Source organism: Camelus dromedarius, chromosome 28, assembly GCF_036321535.1.
Source record: "Camelus dromedarius isolate mCamDro1 chromosome 28, mCamDro1.pat, whole genome shotgun sequence".
NCBI lineage: Eukaryota > Metazoa > Chordata > Mammalia > Artiodactyla > Camelidae > Camelus > Camelus dromedarius.
Genome location: NC_087463.1, coordinates 12,651,972 through 12,676,096, shown reverse-complemented (window position 1 = coordinate 12,676,096; position 24,125 = coordinate 12,651,972). Strand labels below are relative to the sequence as shown.

At 40.9% G+C, this 24,125-nt stretch overlaps 1 protein-coding gene across 21 annotated transcripts in view; it reads left to right on the top strand.

Annotated features, from left to right (window-relative positions):
• The window catches only part of TCF4 (transcription factor 4), a 344,623-nt gene that overhangs the window by 311,409 nt on the left and 9,089 nt on the right, over nt 1-24,125 (top strand). For all 21 annotated transcript variants that reach the window (XM_064480362.1, XM_031441860.2, XM_031441862.2 and 18 more), the window contains 2 exons: nt 2,162-2,365; nt 22,369-22,504. In XM_064480362.1, coding sequence (XP_064336432.1) covers nt 2,162-2,365; nt 22,369-22,504 — 340 coding nt within the window. The remainder of the gene's footprint in view (nt 1-2,161; nt 2,366-22,368; nt 22,505-24,125) is intronic.

The following is a 24,125-nucleotide window of genomic DNA, read 5'->3' as shown; positions in this document are numbered from 1 at the left end:
TGCTCTGTGCACTGCCTGGTCCGTATGTGAGTCAAATGGGGAGGAGAATGGAGCAGACAGGAGCTGGCCTTCAGGGTGGGGTTTCCCTTTTCTCCCCCAAATTTCGAGGTGGGACGTGGATGAGGGCATGGATTTATCTACCTACCTGTCTCAGTTCATGTCATCTTGTGGGTCATTCTGGGGTTCCTTTTTCCCTTTTGGCTTACAACGTAAATTAAGGAAAACCTGAAAACGAAAGCACAGAGGTGGGTCCCCCCTTTGTTGTGCTCTTCCTTGCTGGTCGCGTGTGAACCATCCACCTCCGGATTTTAGCCAGTAAGGCCGCACAGAGTGAGACAGCGTAAGCACCACCTCCACTCAGTTCTCTTTGAGTTCTCAACACTCAAGGGGAGACCCCCAAGCAGAAATTGCCCTCCACCAGGGAGCTGTGAGCCAGAAGGATGATAGGCATGTGAATTATTTCGCTTCGTGCTCACACTTACACTGGGAAGTATGAATCTGCTTTCCCGTTTTTATCAATTAAGAAGCGTAGACTCAAAAGAAGTTTAGTAACTTTTCCAAGGTCACATAAGCAGCAGAGCTAGGAGGCCCCTAACACCAAAGCCCACCGAATCAGCATGCTCTGTACCATACACTAACTGTATTAGACACACATTCTTTCTCATGCAGTGGAGCCAGCCCATCTGTTTGCACAGCCCACTGGAAATCAGAGTGGAGTGCAGCATGATCCGGTACAGGAGGCACTAGATTTGAAGTCAGAAGACTTCGATTGCAACCCTGACTTCCCCATTTCCTTGCAGTGTGACGTTGAGAATTAATTCCCTTAATTTCTCTGAGCCTCGTTTGCACATCTCTGTGGAAGGGATAATAATGTCTTCCCTGCTTGCTTACATGTGTAGAATGGGGATTCAGTGGGGTGGGAAATTTTACAGGGACCACTGGAGAGTGGTATGCAGATGGTTATTTGATACCATTAGTGATCATGCTGAACAAAACGAATATCCATCGACATGTCCTTTCTCTTCACCGAAGACTATTGTATAGGCTTTATCTGGTTGCCAAAAACTAGGATCCTAATGGCTGAGGTGAAAATAAAAGATCAGTTGGTTTTTAATTGTGTAAGGTAGTGAATTCTATACTATACAGTCAGGGCTTTGGAATCAACTGGAAACCCCCAGTGAACAGTACAGCCAAGTCTTTGTGATTTTCAGTCCTGAAATCTCATAGCACTTCGGTTGACAGAATTTTTGCAGTGTTTTTTCTGTAACCATTTTGAGTTTCTGCTCCCCTCTACACACACACAAGCTAGTAATACGAGGAAGCAAGGAACACAGGTAAAAATCGTTAGTGCTCAGTAAGAAAGTACAGTCTGTGTGCATTCACCTTTTCCTGACTTGATACTTACACTGTATCATATGCCACAGAGGAGATGGAGGAAATAGGTCTTCAGGAAGATAGTTTAGTTGGGAAACCATAAATAGGTCATCTTTCCATTGTTAATTCTTTGAAATCTTTACCCATTTTCTACCAGAAAGTTTCTTAAAATCAATAAATGTGTTTTGTTTTGTTTTGTTTTGTTTTTTCGGAAGTAAATCTAAATTCTTTTTCTTTTGTTTTTTAAATTGAAGTACAGTCAATTACAATGTGTCAGTCTCTGGTGTGCAGCGCAATGTCCCAGTCATGCATATACATACATATATTCGTTTTCGCATTTTTTTATTAAAGAAGGTTATTACAAGATACTGAACATAGTTTCCTGTGCTGTACAGAAAAAACTTTTTTTAATCTATTTTTATATATAGTGGCTAACATTTGTAAATCTCAAACTCCCCAAATTTATCCCTTCTCAGCCCCTAAGTTCTCTTTCAAGCTAATGCAATACAGTATAGTGTATGTACACTACAGTGTCCTGGAAGAATTCCTGAATTTTACTTTGTTCACAAGAAGATAACACTCTAATTCTAACCTTAACAATCTTCACGAGTTTTCTAGGAAGGTCACTGTTTATTTTTATTATCATTTTATTTTAAGGAAATAAACTATCTTGGAAACATATATTCAGAGACCCACAATGTGGTTTGTGTCAACTCAGGTCTTCCTTAGATAACCTACGCAGGTATTTCAGACTAAATCAGATTTCACGTCATTTGTTACCCAACAGCAAAGCCGAATTGAAGACCGCTTAGAAAGACTGGACGATGCTATTCACGTCCTCCGGAACCACGCAGTGGGCCCGTCCACGGCCATGCCCGGTGGTCATGGGGACATGCACGGAATCATTGGACCTTCTCATAATGGAGCGATGGGTGGTCTGGCCTCAGGGTATGGAACCGGTCTTCTTTCCGCCAACAGACATTCACTCATGGTAAGTGACGAAGCCTGGGGACTCCAGCTATCGTATAGAATTAGAATTTCAGGGACAAATACTATGGCTGCAGTTTTTTTTTTCTTTTTTAAACAGCTTAATTGAGATATCATTCATTTAACCTACAGTTCACCCGTTTTCGACTTCACAATTCAGTGTGTTCTACGTATATTCACAGGGTTATGCCGCCATCATCACCATATTCTAATTTCAGAACATTTTACCCCTGCACAAAGGAAAGAAATCCCCATGCCTGTCAGCAGTCACTCACCATCCTTCCCTCTTCTAGTCCCTGACAACTCCCCAGCTGCTTTCTGCCTCTGTGAATTTGCCTATTCTAGGTACATCCCATCAGTGGATTCATACAATATGTGGTGGTCTTTTCTGACCTGCTTATTTCACTTGGCATAATGTGAAGGTTTATATGTGTTTTATCATTTATCAGAGCGGCGTGCATTTGTATTGCCAAAAAAGATTCCATTGTCTAGATAGACATTAAATGTATCCATTCATCAGGTAATGGATATTCGGATTATTTCCAGTCTTCGGCTATTATGAACGATGTTTCTATGAACGTTCATGTACTAGTTTTTGTGTGGACTCATGTTTTCATTTCACTAAAGTATAAACTTAGGAGATCATTGCGGAGTCATTCATTACTGGTGTGTGAAATTCTTCATCTTGGTGACTTCAGCTAAAGGTCCCAACTTATGTTCATGTTACATTGCTGGCATTTCAGACGTGAATAGGTTGGACTTTTATTATTATTATTATTATTATTATTATTATTATTATTATTATTATTAAAGAAGCTAAGTCAGTGTCTTTTGATTCTGAGTATGGGAGGTAGAAATACACGGTGTGTCTGTCTAAATATAGGATGTGGGATTGTGTGATTTAAGTATATCATGGTTTTACCACTACTTAGTCATGAATGAGTATTTATTTGAATAATATTTAAGTAGATTTGTCCATATTGCAATTGAAATTTCCGTTTTTGCCCATTACTTTTGGAAAGGATGTGGGAGTACATCCTTTTTTGGGTGATTATGAAGGTTCAGCAAATCTCCGTAACAAAATATTAAGTGATGACAGTAATGAGGTGACGGAACGGGTGGGGAATTTGACGTTACTAGTCATGCTGTGTAATTCTGTTCCTTATAACCTTCCCCCTGATCAGCAAACACCTTATAGGTGTTCTGTACCTTATGGGCTCTCAAAAAGTTGCTTGGATGAAGGTCTGTTTTCCATTATCACTAGAGCATCTCTTGTTTAAAGATGATTCCAGAAGGAGAATGCAAAATAAGTCTAGGTTATTCTGAGACTCTCGTAAGTTCTTTCCTTGCTCAGTAATATTCTTCTGCCCTTCCCTACGATTTCTCTTAATAAAAGGCTAGGATTAAGAGTAACATCCTGAGCGGTGTATTATGGAAACCTGCAACCAATTTGAAACCAAAAATACTGGTTTATAAATAGAAGCAATGAACTCACTTCTAAAACGTGTAAAGATATTTCTGAATGCCAAAGCTAAATCTTTTTTTTTTTCTTTTTTGCTTTTCCTAGACTCTACCCTAAAAATTCATCATTGAGTAAAAATTGTTTGTCTATTCATGGCTGTTGCTAAGGGTTTACAAAAGGAAAATCTAGATTTTAATTTAGCTTGGCCTCAGGTAATGTGCTAAATACACTTGGGATGCATATAATATGAGATTTCAGTTTGTATAGCTCTTTTTTTTAAACTACAATGTTTAAACAATACTGCTTTTAATTAAGAAATCTGGCTTTATTAAAAGCCAGATCTGTGACTTATAACCATTTCTGTATATCTGCTTTCAATCAAGAGAAAAACAGTTTAATTTCTGTAGCTGTGTTCGTTTTGCATATGCTAAACGGAAACAACATGCACCCAGGGCATTGCTTCAGAGACAGTTTTTTTTTTCCATAAATATGTAAAGTTTGCTCTTAAATACCAGATGAAGGTTAAGTGGTTCTTTAAAATAATAAACTATATATAGATGCTTCTTTGGCATTCTTTGACCTTTGAATTGCCTTCTCTTTGAATTTGATTCAGAGATGGGATAGGAGGAAGAGCCTAGAATCACCTTTGGAGATGGGAAGTGGGACTGGCCCAGTTGGAGGGGAAGGGGAAGGTATGAAACAGAGCAAAAGAAAAGGGGAAATAATCGGCCAATATTACGCAGAAGCTTCTTTGATCGGATTTTGAAAAAAAAAATGATACAGAAGCAATCAAGCTGCTAGTTTTGCTGATGAGGAAGAGTTCCCGCTCACACTCTTCTGAAGATACTTGTAAGTCAATCAAGGGTGGCTGCAGAGCCAGCCAGATAGTAGAGTAATTCCAAAGGTGCGGCGTGACAGCCGGCTGCCCATTAAACCAGGTGAGGTTTAGCAGTCTTCCTCCTTTTTCCTCAAAAGTATTCAGGGGGCCACCAGAATCTGAGCCCCTCAGCCCGAAGAAACCCTAATGTGGGTGCAAGAGATCGGATCCTCATTTCTTGCCTTGTGCAAACTGGTCTGAATTTTCAAACAAAAACATAAGAACAAAGGAAATAGTTTTTGAATTTAGTCAGTCTGAAGTTAGCCTTTGACCATTTGATACATTCCACAATAAAAAGGAAGTTGAAGGGGAAGGAAAAAAAAAAACCCACCCCCCTCTTCCCCCTGAACAACAACAACAACAAAAAATTCAAGGAGGATACTGGTAATGTTTTCCACATTTGAATTTTAATACATGAAACAGGCTGTAAACCTTTGGCCAGCTGCAGTAAATAAAGGAGCGGTGGGAGGTACGCACCGGCAGCGTCAGAGCACTGGTGGGGTTTCATTCCCAGCTACACACCTTCAGTTGCTGTTCCCGAGTACAAGTCAGTTGCGGTAACTTAACACCCATCCTGGGGCTGGTTTTGTTTTGAGCAAATCTCCTTCATAACTCTCCTTAATAATTCCTTCTGATTAAAGGACAGATAGCTTCGAATCCTCTTGACCTCCGTCCTCTCCTCGTTTCCTCTCTCCCTGCCTTCCGAAAATCAAAACAAAATGCCTTGATAACTTGGAAGATGATACAAGCATTTCTTTCTGCAGCAGCTTGAAATCGTGGTGGGGAGAACCGTGGTTCTGCCTCGGCTATTATGTTATCTCATTTAATTGCTAACATATTGTACTTAGCTTTTGATTCATAAAATGTTTTCCTTGGAGTTCTGAAGTAGGTCTTCAGTGAATTACCAAGTATTAGAGTAATGAAAGGGATTTTTTTTCACAGCAGCATGGCTCGTAACACTGGAGTGAATGTTGCTTCTTGCAGGCTTTCTAGATGTTATTTGCCCATGCTCTTTCCTGCTCAGAAACCTTCACTGGCTTTCCATTATCTGCAAGATAAAGACATATTTCTTAGCTCAGCTTATTAAGCTCATTACCGTTCACCAAAAGCCTTGTGCTCAGCTATTCCAGTGTGCAAAAACTATTCCAGCAAGACCGGGCTCTGCACGTCACTAGAATTTGCCCTGCACATTCTCATTAGGTACTTCTTTTGTGTCCATCTGACTTAGTCTGCTCTACCCACGTCTCTCTGTCCACCTCATGCCTACCCATTCCCAAAGCTGTCACTCAAATTCTGCCTCCTCCAGGAAGCCTTCCCTGGCTACCTCCACCTATGAAAATCATTTTCTTTTCTACTCTCCTAGCACTATGAATCATACCATTGGCTAGATATTTATTTTGCCCCACTTAGCAGTGCTAGTTATCTTTTGTAGGTCTGACTTTTGCCTTAGCAACTACATGGTAAATTCCTTGGGTACCAGCTATTACATTTTGTTTCCTTCCCAATAAAGAAATCATCTGTCAAAGGGGAAAAAAGGAAGCTCATTTTTTGAGTGCTTGACAGGTTGCCAACCCCTCAGCTAGGTGCTCTGTATACCTTATCTTGGGCCGTCTTCACAAGAGCCAAGTGAGGAGGAGGAGGATGGTTTCCATATTAGGTGTTGGTCAGATGAGCTTTAGAAGGTTTGAGTAGTTAATCTCAAGTCATGAAACTAGATTTAAACTCAGGGGACACTGACTAAAATTCCATGCTCTATTTTACAACCATGAGCACTCCTCAGAGACAATCTATAGATATACCTTTTAAGAACTAATTTTAGGTGGTGAGAACTTACGATTTTCAAATCTTGATAAATGTTGGTTGATGAAGGAAGTTTCTAGGTATCTAATGGCCAAGTTCTGAAAGCAGCTTTCTACCCAAATGTAAAGGTAAAGAACTCACCGTCCAATATGGTAGCATGCTTGATTAAATCCCACATTGTCCAAACACTTATTCTTAAATCAACATGTCTGTGCTAAGTGGTAAGAGATATGAGCTCTGCTTACTAGTTTGGTTACAGTAGTTGATTTTAAGTTATTGAGTGATTTTCCTTACCATAACCGCCCAGTTTCCTAACAGAATCAAAGCAGAAATTTCTGAAGGTAGGAAAATAAAGAAACAGCTGGGTTTGTCGCTAACCTGGTTACAAACTCTTACCCAAATATAATTCCCTTCTGTGCTTCAGACATCAATTCTGGTTTTAAATCCTTAGATTGTTGATAAATTATTGAAACAGTTTTCCAGCTATCTCTTTGTTATTCATTCAGTGTTCAGCTCCACAGATGAGCCTTGAAAGAAAGCCTTTCCAATGACCTCATCTTCTGTTTTAATGGAACGGGAACAAAACCCAAAACCCACATCAAAAAAGTCTTCATGTGATTCCGTGCTTGCTCCCAATGACTCGTCAGTAGAGTCGGCGGGATCATTTAGCTGCAAAGCTCCTATGCTGTTAATTTACAATATTAGTGTGGTTCCCAGATCCTTTCTGCTTAAAGCCAGTGTATTCATTTCACAAACATTTATTAAGTCATTACCAAATGCCAGGCTCCATGCTAAGATGTAGTCTCTGCTCTCGAGGGGTTCACAGTCTCGTAGGAAAGGATGCACATTTATAAACAAACTGCAGCGGTGTAGGAAGAAGAAGGGCGGGCCCAGCTCTGCTATCCGGGAGGGAAGATCACACTGTCACTTGGTAGAGGGGTAGTGGTCCCCTAAGGGTCTGTTGCTCTGGATGACTTAGGGGTAGGGGAGCCCTGTGAAACTCACCACCCACCCCCGTTATCCACAGCATCCCCTGAGGCCTCTTACTAGAATCCTAGGTGATGATGTGGCACAGATTTCAGAAACCACTGGTATAAGCCAGTCTTAGCCCACTTTCCCTCTTTTCAATAACATTTTTAGTTTGACTTCAGATTACAAAGGCTGTATCAGAATCAGAAGAACAGTCATTAGGTGAAGAAGCACCTTTTTATTTAACTGACACTAAACATATGAGAGCTGTTACCACTTCGGACTTCACAGGATGAACAACTTAAATTAGTTATGTGTTCACGGTTCTTAAGCATCAGGACTATTGAGTTTTCGATTTGAAAAGCACTCCAGACGCACTCATTTAGCCCATTGCTCTTGCTACACTGCTGAAGACTGAGGCCCAGAAAGAGGAAGTGACCCAGGTATGGGTACTTGCTGGTTCCTGGCCACGCTCGGATTAGAAAGCAGACAAGCCAACGAGACCAGCACTCTTTGCACTAAATATTACAATGCCACAGCAGACCTCCTCTCTAACCCAATACCATGGCAGGTTCAGACCTGAGGCTGGCATTACACATGTTCTGTTCACTAATGAAACCCAAGAAAACTCTTGAGTTGCCCCTTGGCTCTCTGCAGCGTGTTTCTATTTAGCCCTGCCAGTTAGATTTGGCAACAAGAGAGGGTGGTAGGCAGTGATGTGATACTTTGGGTAGCATTTACTGGTATGCAGCGATGCACGTAGCAGAAGCCAGGAAACTCCGTTTCTGTGTGGACCTCTTCAACAAAGGTATGATCCACAGTGGTTTAGTCATCTTCAGTCTCGTTCCTCTTGGGTTTTCACAGGTTTTGATTCCCATAAAGTTCCGTGTATATTTGAGCACATACTTCATTTCTAAGTAGTTACTACCGTACCGTCTCAGGGACCTTAGAGGTCATCTCCATCCAAATCCTCCTACAGATTCCCTGCCAAGCAGTGAACAAGCCTTATCAGCCTCCTTCCTCGAAGGGTGAGTAGCTCAAAATGACCACAAAGCTCATGTCCATCAAACATTAGAAAATTCTTCCTAATGTCCAGCCCAGATTTTCTTCTCTGTGATGTCCTCATTTTTCTGCCCACTGGAGTTACCTCTAAGTCGACTCAACAAATACTTAAGCAACTTAACAATTGCTTGAAGACAGTCTACTCAGTGTTTTTTCCCCCCCTCTGGGCTAGACATCTGTATCTTCAAACATTTATCCTTTAAAAAATAGTTTTGAGTTGATAACTTTCCAGTGCATTCTTCCAAGTTTGAAAAGAATGTTCCCCATCCCCAAGGACCTTTTTGTGTGTAGAATCCCAGATTGAACACAGTGCTCAAGGAATCATCAGGGTGGACTACGGTGGATCCATCAGCAAACCCATTCAATACCTTATATCTTCATTAAAGGCCACTAACACCCTCCTATTAGTAATATTTGATGACATCAGCATCCTGCTGACAAACAGTGAACTTGTGATCAGCTGAGATCCGTAAGCCACATGGCTGTCCACTGTCCTTGTGCACTTTTTGTTGGGCCAGTACAGAACTTCACATAATGCCTTTGAATTCCAGACTTCGGCCTTCCATCTGTTTACAGTCTCCAGGTCTCCTTCAGGTCCTCATTCAGTCACATATTCTGCCAGCTCTGCTGTTGGCAAATTTGATGGGTGCCATTAATTCCCATAGCAAAGCTACAAATAAAAATGTTGACCAGAGGAGGATATGGAGCAGAAAACCTGAGGGTTGATACTACAGACATTCTCTCTTTGCTTACATGATCCCCTGATCTTTGAGTTTAATATTTCAACTGGTGATGGCCACCTAATCTTATGCTCATGCAGGCCATCTTTTCTCATTTTGTCCACAACATCATCACAAGACACCAGGTGTGCAGTGTTCCCATGAACGAGGACTTGAGCTTTATCCAGAAAGACTTGTTCCTGATGGACCCAAACTGAACTTGACAGGTCACTGCCTCTTATTTCACAGCACCTTTGAAACTGTCTTTTAAATAGCCAGTTACAGAATCTCACCCAAGGTCTTAGTCATCATCGTCTTTCTATAGCTACTCTGTTGGGGTTTTTTTTCCCCTTCAATTAAGATATTTGCTTCCCTAATGTTCTACCATCTCTCCTAACCTCCACAATTATCAAAAATTTCTGAAAGCAGATTAGCAACCTCAACTGAAAGGTTTTATCTGTATCTATCTCAATATGGGACTTTCTAAGTTTTCTTAAGATGACTGGAAGAAATTCTCTTTATTAATAAAAATTGTGCCAGCTTTATGGAGATATTATTGACATCTGCCATATGTGAGTTTGAGGTGTACAACATGACAATTTGATACATGTACGTATTACAAAATGATTACCACAATAAGGGCAGGTAACACCTCCATCCCTTCACATAATTACTTTTTAGGGGATAATGATAATTTTTAAGAGCCATTCTCAACAACTTTCAAATATCTGATGCAGTATTGTTAATGTCACCACGCCGTACATTGGAGCCCCAGAACTCACTCATCTTTGAGCTGGAAGTTTGTACCTTCTGAGCAGCATCTCCCCGATTGCCCCCGGCTCCCAGTAACCACCCTGCTACTCTCTCATTTCTCTGAGTTCAGTTTTTTAGACTCTACGTATAACTGAGAACGTACAGTATTTGTCTTTCTCTATCTCCCTTAAAGAAGTTCTCTTGACCATGGATTGGTTACAACAGTTTTAAAATCCTTGAGCTCACCATTTGCTTTTTCTGCATTAATTTAGACAAAAGTCAAGAGGTCTTCAAATACAGCCATTGCAGTGAAACCATTAACTCTCCATTACCAACCCCTAAGACAAGTGGTTAGACATGATGCTGCCCAGATCCCACAGCTTTGGGTCTAAATTAGGTGTATCCCCTTCTTTTTCCCCCAATACCCATTGTACTCAAATTCAGGCCCTAGGACCTAGAAACCAGGCAGTCAGTCTGCATTGGACCATCAGCCCCAAAGGCCTTCCTTTCTCCATGCTTCTACAGAAAACCAAGCTGAGTTCCTTAATGTTTCCCCTGAGGTATGTGTTTAGCACTCTGGTGTCATGAAATTTAAATCCATAAAACCAAAAACTGTTGTCTTCTCTCTTAAAATACAAAAACACATTTAAAACAGACTCTATGACCTTAAGGCATTTTGACTTTGCTCTCTTCTCAAATAATAGAGGAAAAAGCAGGTAGACCCTTTGGATAGCACAGTGATCATCATATTTTTTATTGAACTTTTATTGGGGACAAGGACACAGAGCTAAACTGTCCATAATTTAGAAAAGTCACAACCCTTGCATTAAAAACATACAAACAAACAAAACCCCCAAAACAACAACAACAAAAAAACCCATAATACCCTCCTTTTCTCAGGAAAGCAGATTTTTGGGAGGGAAGAATCTGTAGTGTATAGATTAGAAAGTACACAGATGTTCCATTTTCTCATTCTGTATTGTTTGTGCTTCCGATCCTTGAGGGACACGTAAATGTGCAAGCGAAGGCCTCTGAGCCCACAGCCCTTTGACTCTGGGAGGGTGATAACGCACGTCTGTGCCTATCATCCAGGGTGAAATGATTAAGCGACCTAGGAAGTGATTCAGAGGAGGGTAGACGTTGTCCTGTCCTAGGGGATGGCTAGAAAAAGCTTCTTGGAAAAGGTGTCATCGAGCTCATATTAGAGTCTGCTTTGAATTTCAACAGCAGCAGGCTGGAAAGGGTGTTAAAGAGCAGTAGGATAAACATGATGCAGAAACATCCACAGCAAATCAAGCATCCTATGTGCCCAAAAGGAAGTCGGAAAATGCCCCGTACCGGTGCTACCGGCCCTTGGGCTGCTCCAGGCCGGGCTGCGCTGGGCGGAAAGCCCCGCCCCTCCTGGGGGGTGGGGGGGGAGGGGAGTGGGGTTCCAACAATTGGCTCGCATATTTCACAGGAGAGTCCACAGGAAGAGTGCGTTTTCATGTATATTTTTTACATCCAAATTAAATTAACTCATGGAATTTTCCACCCTGAGGAATTGAAGTAGCAGCTCATGAAGTAATTCAGTTATGTCATTCATACCAAAACAGAAAATACTGGAGCAACTTGGCACCGTTTAAAAGCCAAAACGAGGCCTGGGCCATTTTCTTTCTTTCTTTCTTTCTTTTTTTTTTTTTTTCTTTTTCCTCCAAAATCTGTAGCTGTCGTGTTATTTTAACTTTTATCGTGGCTGTAAATTTTTTCAAATCAAAAGTATCTTAATTGCTTAGGATACAGAAGTGTAAAATTGATTCAAAATAAGAAGAGGGCTTAGGCAAAGCAGCTTTAGGAGTGAAAACCTGAAAAATAAAAAAGAACCCTTAACATCCATCGAATTTCTGAAATGCAAGGATTCTACCTAATTGGTTGACATTCACGGTTGTGCATAATTATAGCTTCCTCCCGATCCTCATCTTCAAACCATACCATTGAGTTTAACCAAAAGATCTATCCCATATTAGTTAAATAATATCTTTGGGGAAGCATTGTCCTGATACAATAGCTACATTCATTTTCAAGCAGTTAATTGGACATGTTGTCAAAAACCACGGCGTTGAGTTTCCACATTTTAATTTCACATTTGCCTTCTCCCCAGCTTCTGCTCGGGGACGGGTCTCATTTGGAGCTGAAAGTGTGTGAAAGTTATTGGAGAATGGTAGTCTCTGGGTAATGTTTCTGTAAGCTGCCCAAAAATTCCCCCCCTGTAGCCTAGATGGGAAACAGCTGGGTTTTGTTTAAAAAGCTGTTTTGCGAAATGTCTGAATCTTGAGGTGTAGAACTGAGGTCACCAGTAAAAGCAGGTGCTCGGTAACAAGTGAGAGACTCTGGGGCCCGGCTGGCCCTGTCATCTTCTGCAGGGTACTTCCTATTAGAAAAAGTGTTGAAGCTGGCTTCTTTATTTAGGAGGCAAACGGATAAAGTAATCGCATTAGCGATGCTATTAGAAATTGAGTGTCTTTGAGCATAGCCAGCCCTTGAGTGAATAATTAGCTCCATCTGAGATGGCTGTTTCCCTCCCAGGGCTTCAAACACAAAGGTCCAAGGCTTTAACTTCCTTTAGATACTATAAGTGCTTGAATTTCCTCTTTAAATACACCCACAGTCAAAGAACTACGATTTCAAGTAAGTAGTCCTGCTAGACTGAGTATGTCCTCCGAGTTCATGGATACAACCTCAGGCAAAGGGAGAAGAGGAACCTGAGTTGGCCAGACCAGTACGGGGCAGTTTTTTGAAAAAGGCGAAGTAAAAAACATGTGGAATCACTAAAAGTCCAGTGCCACGTCAGATATCCACCAGTCTGAAGATGAAAGAGAATGACCTCCTCCCCTGGGAGCTGGAGGTTATTAGCAGCTGTTTATCCAGTCGGGAATAGAGATTAACATTGTATTTTTTTTTTTTTAAGAACTAGAAGAAAATTTGTTTGGGAAGTTGGCTCTTCCTATCAAGTCACTGTGCATTGCCAAAAAAAACTTCCTTTCTCAGAATTCATGTACTAGAGTTGAGCAATGTTATGATTCTCTGAGAAATTTGGGGTTGCCAGAAAGTCCATCTCCATTAAAAAGAACAGAGGAGGACAGAGAAATGGATGGACGTCTGCCACTGATACATTCCCTTGAACGCTACGCCGTGCAGCTAGCTGTTTGGTCTGGCACCTGTTCTCCAGCCTGCTTCTAAATGGGGCCCCTCTTCCCCCACGCCCCTCCCCCCTCCCCCTCCCATCCCCCAACTTACCCTTTGCCACTCTAAGGCACACACAAGTGGGCACACACCCACTGCTTGTAAATGCCTCTTCATGACATACTGGGGAAACTGCTTCTTGGCTTGTGGAGATTTATTCTCAAAAAAAAAAAAAATTGGATATTGGTATTTTTTCCCTGATTTAATGCTACTCCTAATGTCATTTTCTTTTATTAAATCCTTTCTCTTGCTTTTGATCTTATTTATAGCACAGCCACTGGTCATATGGAAACTATTATTGTATAGCTGGGAGATGAAAGACTTCATTGCAGTTAAATAAGAGTGAATCATTTGGACCAATAATGCACACATACAGTGAGGTACCATTTGTATCCAAAATGCCCTGTGTTGTTCACTTTATAACAAAGCCATGGAGGTTTATAAAGGGCTTTGCCAAAAAAAAATCTGCTTTTGTCCAAAATATATGGCCTGACAATATGAAAACACATTGACATGCAGTCCTTAGCTGCTTTTTCATATACGTAGAATCTAAATAATGCCACTTCTTGTTGTAAAAATAGGAACTTTCATTTAAAGTTGAGATGTTATTTAATTAATGTTAAATGTCAATTTAAAAAAAAATAGATAATCTATGTCAAAATTCTACCCGGCATTCAAAACCTAACTAAAATACCACTTTCTTCTTGAAGTGTTCTCTGGTCTCTCAATCCGATATGATTTCACCCATCCTTTAAAACCCTGCATGACCTATGCACCCTTACGACATTCATCTCATTTTGCCTTATACAGTAATTACATTAATCCACCATTAAGCTTTAAAAGGCTGTAAAGTAACGCACACATCTATCTTTTATTATTTTTCCTGCAAATACTTAGTGTCTTGCATATAAATAGACATTCCTAAGGCATTTAGCATTCAATGAAATGTTTATTTTTTGAAAGAAACATGCTAAACATATATTTGGCAATACCAAAAGCTTTTAGATTTCAGATAGTCTCACGAGGTACGTGCCATTTGTGCCATCATGTACTGTTTAGGAAGTATCTTGTTGCACCTTGGCGTATTAACAATCCTCTGCAAAGACCCAGCCTTACCTTTGGGATGCTTACATCTCAAGACAGATATAGGCTTTGTGAACGGCAGCAAAACAAAATCATTGACCTGTATGCCCTGCCCTATGAGACAGTGGACTTGAGTGAGTTTTAAGGGTGGTGTCCATAATGAACAGTCAGGAGAGAGCCCCATCCAGGCCCAGGAAGATGATGGGAGTTCTGGAGACCCAGACAGTCTAAGAGTAACGGGAGGAAAGGGATCTGTGGCACTGGTTAACGAGAAGTGGTTGGTGAGTCTTGGGGAGAAAAGCAGCCCTGGGTGCAGAAGAGGGAGGGCTTAACACAAGGCTCGATGATGTGGGAGTGATGGCAGCAGATGAAGGGCCACAAGTAAGTAACCCAAGGTCGAGTTGAAGGGATTTAAGAATTCGAGGGGACTGGAATGGTCCTCTGGCGTCCAGGTGAAGGGCCCAGAAGAATAAGATATTGATCTTAGACTTAATCCATAGAACGATGAAAAGCTATGCTGGAACTTTGATATGCAAGGTACCAAGCGGAGGGCTGAGAATATAGCATTTACAAGCTGAGTATTTCAGAAGTGATGGGGAAGAAATGTTTTATTAGTTTAAGCAAGCTTCTTTACCCTTCCACTGCCTTTCCAAATATGTTACAATCAGCAGGTGTTTCTTGGATAGCAAGGAAAACCTTTAAAAGGTAAAGGCCAACGAGGCAAGGATGAATCCCTAGTGATGGAGCACATTGCATGCAAGGCAGCCTCATCATTGTGCACTCACACAGGTGTGCTTGCGCTGCGGGGACCCCAAATTCCCAGTACACATCAAGTGTTTAATTGTTTTTTCCTTCACGCAAGACAAAAGAAGCTGCTTACAAGTCACTGCAAAATTGCACCATAATCTCTGTGCTAGATGGACTTGGTTCACTAGGCATGGATTAACTTAAATTCCCTACAACCCACTTCCTAACCTGCTACCTGGACTCTGGACTCTGGAATGGACTGGACTCTGCTAACCACCCACCAGGGTCCCCATTTGGTGGACTGCTTCCGGTTCTGGTTTCCTCTGTGGGAAAATGATGTAGAGAATTGGGGGTGGAGGGTGGGGATACAGAGGAGAGAAATGAAACAATTTTCATAGACGGGACTTATGAGTTAAGGGGGGAAACATGAACTGAAATTAGGTAACAACCATTTGCGTCTCTCAAACTAGATCACAGAATCATTCTTTTTAACCATTTTGGTGGATATCAGGGGAGTTTCAGCATAGCTGATCACATGACAGATTATCACAGCCAATGTCAGGATCATTCAGATCGTGTTTAAATCCTCTTGAAAATTATTTTATCATCTGGGGGATAAGCATCAAATACATTTCCAAGAATTGCCCAGTAATGAATTATGTTACATTTCAGGCAAAACCTAAGTGAAGGTGTGAGGTTTTTTGGGGGGAGGGGGCAAGAAAATATAGATTTTTTTTAATTTTGTTTTTTTTATTGAAGTGTAATTGATTTACAATGTTAGTTTCAGGTGTACAGCAAAATGGTTCGGTTATACATATACATACATATATACTTTTCAGATTCTTTCCATTATATGTTATTGCAAGAAATTGAATATGGTTCCCTGTGCTACAAAGTAGGTCCTTGTTTATCTGTTTTATATATAGTAATACATGTCTGTTAGTGCCAAACTCCTAACTGATATCACTTATATGTGGAATCTAAAAAAAAGGATACAAGTTTTATTTACAAACCAAAAATAGACTTAGGACATAGAAAACAAACTGTGGTTACCAAAGTGGGGAAAAATAGGTGTTTTTAGGAAAATTTAGGAAGTCTTCTCCCAATAAACAGTTTAAGAATGGAAATTCAAACTGAAGAATTGAATCCAGGTCTGAGTTTAATGAAAAGTCCTTTCAGTGTTTAGTCACATGAATTTTTTTTAAGGTTTTTATAAAAATTAATTTATTTTATTATTTCAGGGGTTTTTTGGGAGGTGGTGGTAATTAGGTTCATTTACTTACTTATTTTAATGGAAGTACTGGAGATTGAACCCAGGACCTCGTGCACACACGCTACCACTGAGCTATACCCTCCCCCCGAGTCACATGAATTTTTTTAAATGGTCTGATACTTTTTTTAAACTGAGGAATTTGGAAATTGTATTTGTGGTTGAAGACTGTCCCACATGGCAGGGCTTTCTCATACACCAGAGCTGGTTATCAGAGCACAGTCTCATTTTCTACAGAATTTGGTGCCCCGGTATTGTTCCTCATAGTAACTATACTGCTGCCTTTTCGTAAGCTTCTGAGTTCTCTCCTGTGAGCTATTAAAAAAAGTTTGCATGACCACTTCCCACCTCTTTAAAAGATGCGCCTTTTGGACTAAATGGTATTTTTGCACATTGGAGAAAATAAGTTTGCTTTCCTCTCCTGTAGCCCAGATCTGGCAAGGCAATTGAACCAAAAATCTAGCACTCTATGACTGTCATGTATAATTGATATTTCATGGGGAGATTACAGTTCAGACACCAAAACCGTTTTTTCTGTCAATAGGTGTCTAATTACAGTAAAAGCCCATCAACTCTTTTTTTTTTTAATGATTATGACAAAACAAGAGAAAGAGAGAAAAGTAAAAGTTACCAGGACTTTTTTTTTTGTTCATCCCATTTTCTTGTTGTTATTTTTCTTCTTTCTAAAAAAACACCTCTGTCAAAAGGAAAATTTTGAACCAGATGCCATTAATTACAAACTTTTGTTTTGATAGACCGAAGTGTTCCTAACAGCGTTTCTGGTTTTGTGTCATGACCACTCGGTCTAGAAATCGATGACAAGTTCCCAAAGTCCCGTCTCACACTCTTTTAGAAGGATTATGGTAGAAGAGGAAGAACTGAGGTCTGAAAGCCTGTTTTGAAGCAGTTATCTCTGGAGATAACATTAACAAGGATTGAATAACTGCCAAATGAAATTTAATACATTTTCCCATCCATGAAATAGGCCTCTTAAATACAACAGAATAATTACTTTCACAATACTCCCTGGAAACAAAGAGAGCAGAAACATTGAATGTCTTTTTTGTTTGTGGTGTTTGTTAGCTTGAGGATCGGAATAAGGATAGTCTACACACCCCCACATAAAGACAGCCTTGCCAACAGCCACCTAATTTGAAACTGCATATCTTTTAAATCTGTTTATGTTGGAGGAGTTGTGGCAAATATTAAATTTTGTAATTTAGTTAGACATCTTGGCCTTGGCCTGCGTTGGTGAACTCTGATGTTTTTTCCCCTATGATAAAGAAAACTAAAATGATTTTCATATCTGTATCTGTACACACACACACACACACACAACTGTTTTAAAATGAAAAATCCAGGAAGTAACCCCTCTTGTCCCTTAACTCCCCTATATGTGTGTGTATATATATGCACCCAATCAAATTGTTCACTATTTCTGTAAGTTTTCAGAGTTCACAATCTGTTTTAGCCTCTAACCAGATGTTCCCTAAGCCATTAACCATTTTCGACCTTAGCTTCCTTCTCTGTAAAATGAGAAGCTTGTCCTAACTGGTTTCCACATCTCCCCAGACCCTTCAGGTCTACACTGTGATTTAAAAGTCCTTTTAATATATCAATTCTTTACTTCAGAAAGTAAAATTATTTAAAATTATATGGTGCTTATGTGATTCAGAAGAAGCTATGCATTGACCAAGGTATTTAATTATTTCCAGTGATAAATGCACACAAGAGAAATTAAATAGCTGTGTCAGAATTTGTGTATTACTTGACCTGAGATTCAGTGAAACTCAGATACTTGCACATGAGGCCATGATGCACGGGGCCTGAGGAAGGGGCGACTGTGTGTGGACCACGTGGTCTTGCCTTCTCCTCTTCTTTTGGAACTCACTGGACCAGCAGTGAGGACACTTGGTCCCACAGTGGCCCATTCATCAGCTGGCCCATGTCTGTTTTAAAAATGATGAGCTGGACCATCAGATGATCTTGGCATTCTGAACTCAGGAACAGTAAGAGAGAGAGGGAGTTGGCAGCAGGTTCAGGACCTGAAAGGATATGCTGGAGCTCCCATGCAGGAAGAGAAGCGTCCAGGCTGTAGTCGTGAGTGTGCAGAAGCCAGAGAGAGACAGAGGCGCCAGCAGAGGGAGGAGAGAGGGAGGGTGCCAGCACCCTGAGAGAGAAGGATGGCCTTAGGTCCCAGGAGTTCTCCAAGCCCAAAACCTAAGTTACAAAAATCTTCATGTTGAATATCCTTTTACGTGGGCGAGTGGGAATGAGTCTCCGGTCCTTACTATTAAAACCACCACACTAAACTGATCACTGCACAGAAATCCTATGATGGACCCCCATAAGGTCCTGGAGGGCAGGGGCCACACCTGAGTTATTCAGCACCCTGTCCCCAACACAGCACCTCGCAGAGTGACAGGCATGGACTAGATTAGGAAGTGTTCATTCAATTAATAACTGGACTCTTTGTGATCAGTCAATTAACAATTATTGAATAATTTTTAGATTTCAGTTCTGTTACTTTTAGCATAGCTCTATCTAAAACCACGTTGTATGTGACAATAAGAACACTCTGTCCTTAAAGTCTGCAAAAGAATTTACACTCAGTATTGATAAAATGAACTGTTTTCATAGGCTGGCTTTTAACTTCACTGCTTATCTGGATGAAAAGGATATCAAAAGAGGGCTTTGATGAAGTATGGATTTTCTAGGTCCCATCCTTAGAATTGACTTGTAGGTTAAAGGAATCTGCTTTTTTCCTAGTTACTCTATTATGCATTTGTAGGTGGACAGATCCCGATCCTCATATATGCAGATGACATTATTGGTTCTGCCATCCACTTCTGAGTTACTCTGTCGATGAGTGTGTGCTGGCCAGTCACTGTGTGTTTTTCCTTGTCTCTTATAATGTTTCTGAGGGAGAGGTAAATAGGGTTAGGAGATGTGTCTGTGGCCAAGGAAATAAGCAAAGCAAAGCAAAGCTAATTCTTCAGATTGGAATACCGTTCCATTGCCACGGGCAATGGGATTGATCCTGGAGAATCAGCTCATTACCCCATGGATCTGGGCATTTCAGGAGTCATTCATTGGACCCGGAACACACATGGTTTACAAGGGACGCCTCTGACTATCAAGGATAACTTTGTTTCCTACTGCCTTTGTGGAAAATGACGTATTTGAGATGATCTAAGATGAGCAATAGAAAATAGATGGAAGTTAGGTAACATGCATGGCTAAAATCCAAAAATCTAGTTGAACCAACATTTCTCTCAACGTATTTATAGTTTCATTTCAGATTTTACTGTTATTTTTCAGGAGAAAGACTTAAAATCAAATGGATGTGAACAAAATAGAGACAAAGGGTGCAAAGACGATCATAAGTGAAAGTAGGTGGGGTTCTAAGGGTTCTTGACTCTCATTTTTATGTGGTGTGCAAGCATTGCAGCTGGCACACGTAACAATATCTGTAATTATTATGTCCCTGGTATGCCCCAGCTGTCTTGCCTACTGCTACTCCTTGCAGTAAACCTGGGACTTACTCTAAACTTCTAGTGTTACTTTCTCCCTTTTGGATTTGAGTAACTTACCCAGGATTGTACAGCTAACAAAGACCAGTTACAGTTAGAATCTGCATTTGATTGACTCTTATTATTGTATAATTTTCACCCAGTTCCCCTGTCTTTCATAACAGTTGAGGTAAAGAAAATATAGAGGTCATTGATTGTGAGTTCTTTCATCCCCTTTTAAAAACTGAATGTTATTTAGAAGGAAAAACAAAGACATTTCAGGATTAATAACGGAATGTGTTTTCATTGAAAAGCAAAATATTAACCTCAAATTGCATTATAGATGCCCACAAAGAAGGCTTGAGACTTTTAACAGAATGATTCTAAAGTAGGAGCGTACATCTCTGCTGTGCTCAAATCTGTGCTTACCTTCAGTGATTCCAACTTAGAATTGTCCTTTGTGGAAAAGAAATTAAATCCTTTGGGAATGCCAATAACTATGAATCAGCACTTGGGTAATTATTTAGGTTAATGTTGACTGACAGCCTTAAAGAACTACCGTTGGATCAAGACCTGTAAAATGCATGCTTGCAAGTTGACACCTTAGATTGAAAGGATAATCATTAAATTGAATCCATCTTCTAAATGCACAAATATAAAAATGGAAAGTAGCTATCACTCTTTTGGTTCAGAAGGCAAATGAAAACCTACACAAAGAGTGAGAAATGGTTGAAGGAACTGGGCGGGCTTGGTCTGCCTGTGCGAGATCAGGCTGCAGTGAGAGATGGAAGGTGGGGATGGCCTGGCAGTGGCGTGAAGTATGTGAAAAGGGCTTCCATGTGTTCCATAGAACTCCAGACGTTGAAACTGGAACCAGTGGGTGGAACGTACAAGGTGGCCAACTTGGGGTTAAAATGGAGTGAGCTGCTTTAGGAGACAATCAGGATCTCAGTATATCTGAAATAGCCACACGGAAACTGATGACCATTCAGACTGTCCTGGAAAAGGCCACAGGCACACAGGTGGCAGAGAGCACCAGAGACCTCGGATCTCCCAGCTGCAACATTCATTTATACTTCCTAATACTGACAGGTCCTTCAATCCTTAGCTAGTCTTGCTGTATTTTGAATCTGAACAATTAGTGTGATTTATATGATCCTTCCCTCTCCCCCGAACATTTCTTCTGTATGGTTCTGGCGTACACGAAGGTGACACTTTATCTGGGCAACCTCTAGATAGCTCATGCTTCGTTTGGTTTTGCGAATTTTATTGTTGTCAGTTCAGACTCTTCTTAATGTTGCCCTCTTTGGAAATACTCTTTCTAAAACGTTGGGTCGCAGAAGAGTGAACATTTTACATTGTGGTTTTTTATTTTGGGCTGTAAGAAATTGAACTTTTTGATTCATAGCAGTATCAATTCATGGATAGATGTTTTTTAGCGTCAGTGTAAATGTAATTTAGTGTAAACGTTCACCTAACGATTAGCTAAGAAAATAACTACTCGGAAATGCCGGTGAAAACGCTCCTCATGTTCCTTGTGGTTTGCAAACGCTGAGTGGTCTTGCTTTAAGGCGTAGGCTTAAAGTCAGCAAGTGCTGCCTTAGTGCCGCGAGTTCAACTCTGGACCCCAGAGTAGGTAGCAGTAGTTAATAAAAAGCTCAGCGGTATTTTTCTTTTTTCAGACCAAGTCATCATGCTGTACCCTAGAATTTTATTCTTGGAAGCAAAGAGAGTGTTTACAATATGGTGCCTTTCTAGGATCAGAATAGTGGGGGGGAAAATTGGAAAAACATCCAAACATTTTTGCATGGCAATGATGGCATTACTGGTGTGTTTAATAAAACCTTTATTGGTACATTTTCCGGTATGGTGGCATTGGCAGAAACGGTCCCCCTTTGGATTTGGAACTCAGCAGCTGATGAAATACAGTAAACATTAATTTGGAATGGGCTGCCAGTTTTGGAAAGCCAGGTGACATTTTATTATATTTGTACCGAGCAGGGGCTACGTCCCATACTGCTGTAGCTTCCGCTGTCAGAGGCTTAGCTGGCATTATGGAAAAAAAAAAAATGGCAGGCCTGAGAATCTTATCCCCTGAAATGAAAGTCGAATGCCAAATTGAAATTCCTGTAGGATTTCCGATAGCAATGGGGGAATTGAGAAGCCCACAATTAAGCATATGGGCATTAAGATAATTGTCAGATCTGTTGGCGGACATGATAGAAGACAGATGGGTACGAATCAGTGCGCTCCACTGCAGCACCCTGGGAGACAATTTGACGTTTTACCTGCCTGAGCTACTCTGCCGTATTTGTCACTGAATGTACAGCGCGGCATCTTACTGAGTGTTAAGTGTTTTTTGCCGGGTACTATAGGTGCATGTGTGGTCCTCTAGCGCCCTCTAGTGAAAGGCATTTGGGAGTATTGCTTTCCAAAGGCAAGTCTTCCTTCATCCGGTCCTTGCTGCCCCTGGAAATAGCTGTCACACCTCTGGTTCCCTCTAAACTCTGTGGTTCCTCTCACCCTTCCAGGTTGGGGCCCATCGTGAAGATGGCGTGGCCCTGAGGGGCAGCCATTCTCTTGTGCCAAACCAGGTTCCAGTTCCACAACTCCCTGTCCAGTCTGCAACTTCCCCGGATTTGAACCCACCCCAGGACCCTTACAGAGGTAGGTCCACCTTGGAGGGTGCTTCTGACCTCACTTCACCAGTAGAGCCAGGATCAATCCCATGCTTAGTTGATATTCATCCTTCAGGAAGTGCAGGCAGAAAAGCAAGAATCAATTTTGGGACAAAAATGGTAGGTAGATGAGAAAGTATTTGGAACGCAGCCGGGTAATTGTGTTTCTTCTGTAACCGTTTTCCTCCAGCATCCTCTGAAACCCTGGTCCTATTTCAGCAGGGAATGCGACAACAGGCTGATGAGAGGAAATTTTATTTTAGCTATTTCCACATTGTGCTCATTCAGGTCCTCTAATGTGGTTAGTTGCAGCCTGAAAATGTTATTTCCAAATGACTAGGAAGGAAGGAAGTGGGTTTTGTTGTTTAAGATTGAAGGAAACGTAGGTACATTTCAAAAATGGAACTTGGTCGGATGATTTTCGCTCTTGAGTCATCTAGCCTCGGCATGCTTGCCCCGTCCCACTGACTCCAGTCGGCTTTCCAGGACCCCAGGAAGTTGTGCTGCAGGGGCAGGACCTGGGTCCCACGTTCCCTGGGTGACTGGCTGGCCAGGTGACCAGGAGGCACTCAAATAACATCTCATTCTCCTTATGTTGAGAATAAAAAGGGAAACACTGCCACAAGAATGAATATGTGTAAGCATTTTTCCCACCCGTTAAACATCGTACCAGTCTGCGTGTTCGTTACATATGTGGGTATGCCTCCCCATTTTTATCTGAATAGTAATAATTTGGTGGCCATTTCTTTTAAAAAGCCTTTGGGTTTTCTTTCTCTGTCCTAGACCAACTTCTTAATGTGCATAAGCATGACTAGGGATCTTGTTAAAATGCAGATCCTGATTCAGTTGGTCAGGGGTTCTGCATTTCTCATGGGCTCCCAGGGGCCAAGGATGCTCCTGGCCCACTGACCAAGTTTTGAGTGACAAGATTCTAGACTTACAGAGGACACAGGGAAGGAAATACTGAATAGATATGCTTCTACCTTAGAAATAAGTGATTACATTAGGTTCAAGTTCAATAAAATATATTGTGTATCTTGGGAAGTTGAGCAGTGCTAAAACTCCAAATGCCTTCAGTGAGCAGCAACTGCTTTCCATATGTACCATTTTTAAATGCTGATTACTCCTTGAGGATAAGAGAAGCCTAATTTCAGAATATCATTAGGATATCTATTGAAGTCTTGACTGTACATGTTTAGCGTACTCCCTGAGAATTATATTTTAGGGACATTTTTCTATTAAATCATTGCATATGGAAGAAACTCAATATAATAGCTGATATTTACTTGGGTTCTTAATCAGAACATTGAGGTGTGTGATTTTCATGATTATGATTTTCATTGCAATTAAGTTGATGTTTTGTAGACAGTGAAATTACCATCTACTCCAAAAGATTGCAAAATAGAATTTAACCTCAAAGCCAATGCAGGGAAAACTTGTTTCCCGCAGGTGCATTTTTGAAACTTCACCAAATAGCATGAAAAAAAAAAAGTGACAGAGAGATCACAGTTCGGTGGCGGTCTGAATCGGATGGCTGGCAGCCATCCAGTCCGGGGTGTGCATGTGTGTGCGTCGGGTCTTGGGTGGCCGCGTCACCTGGTCTCCTCCTT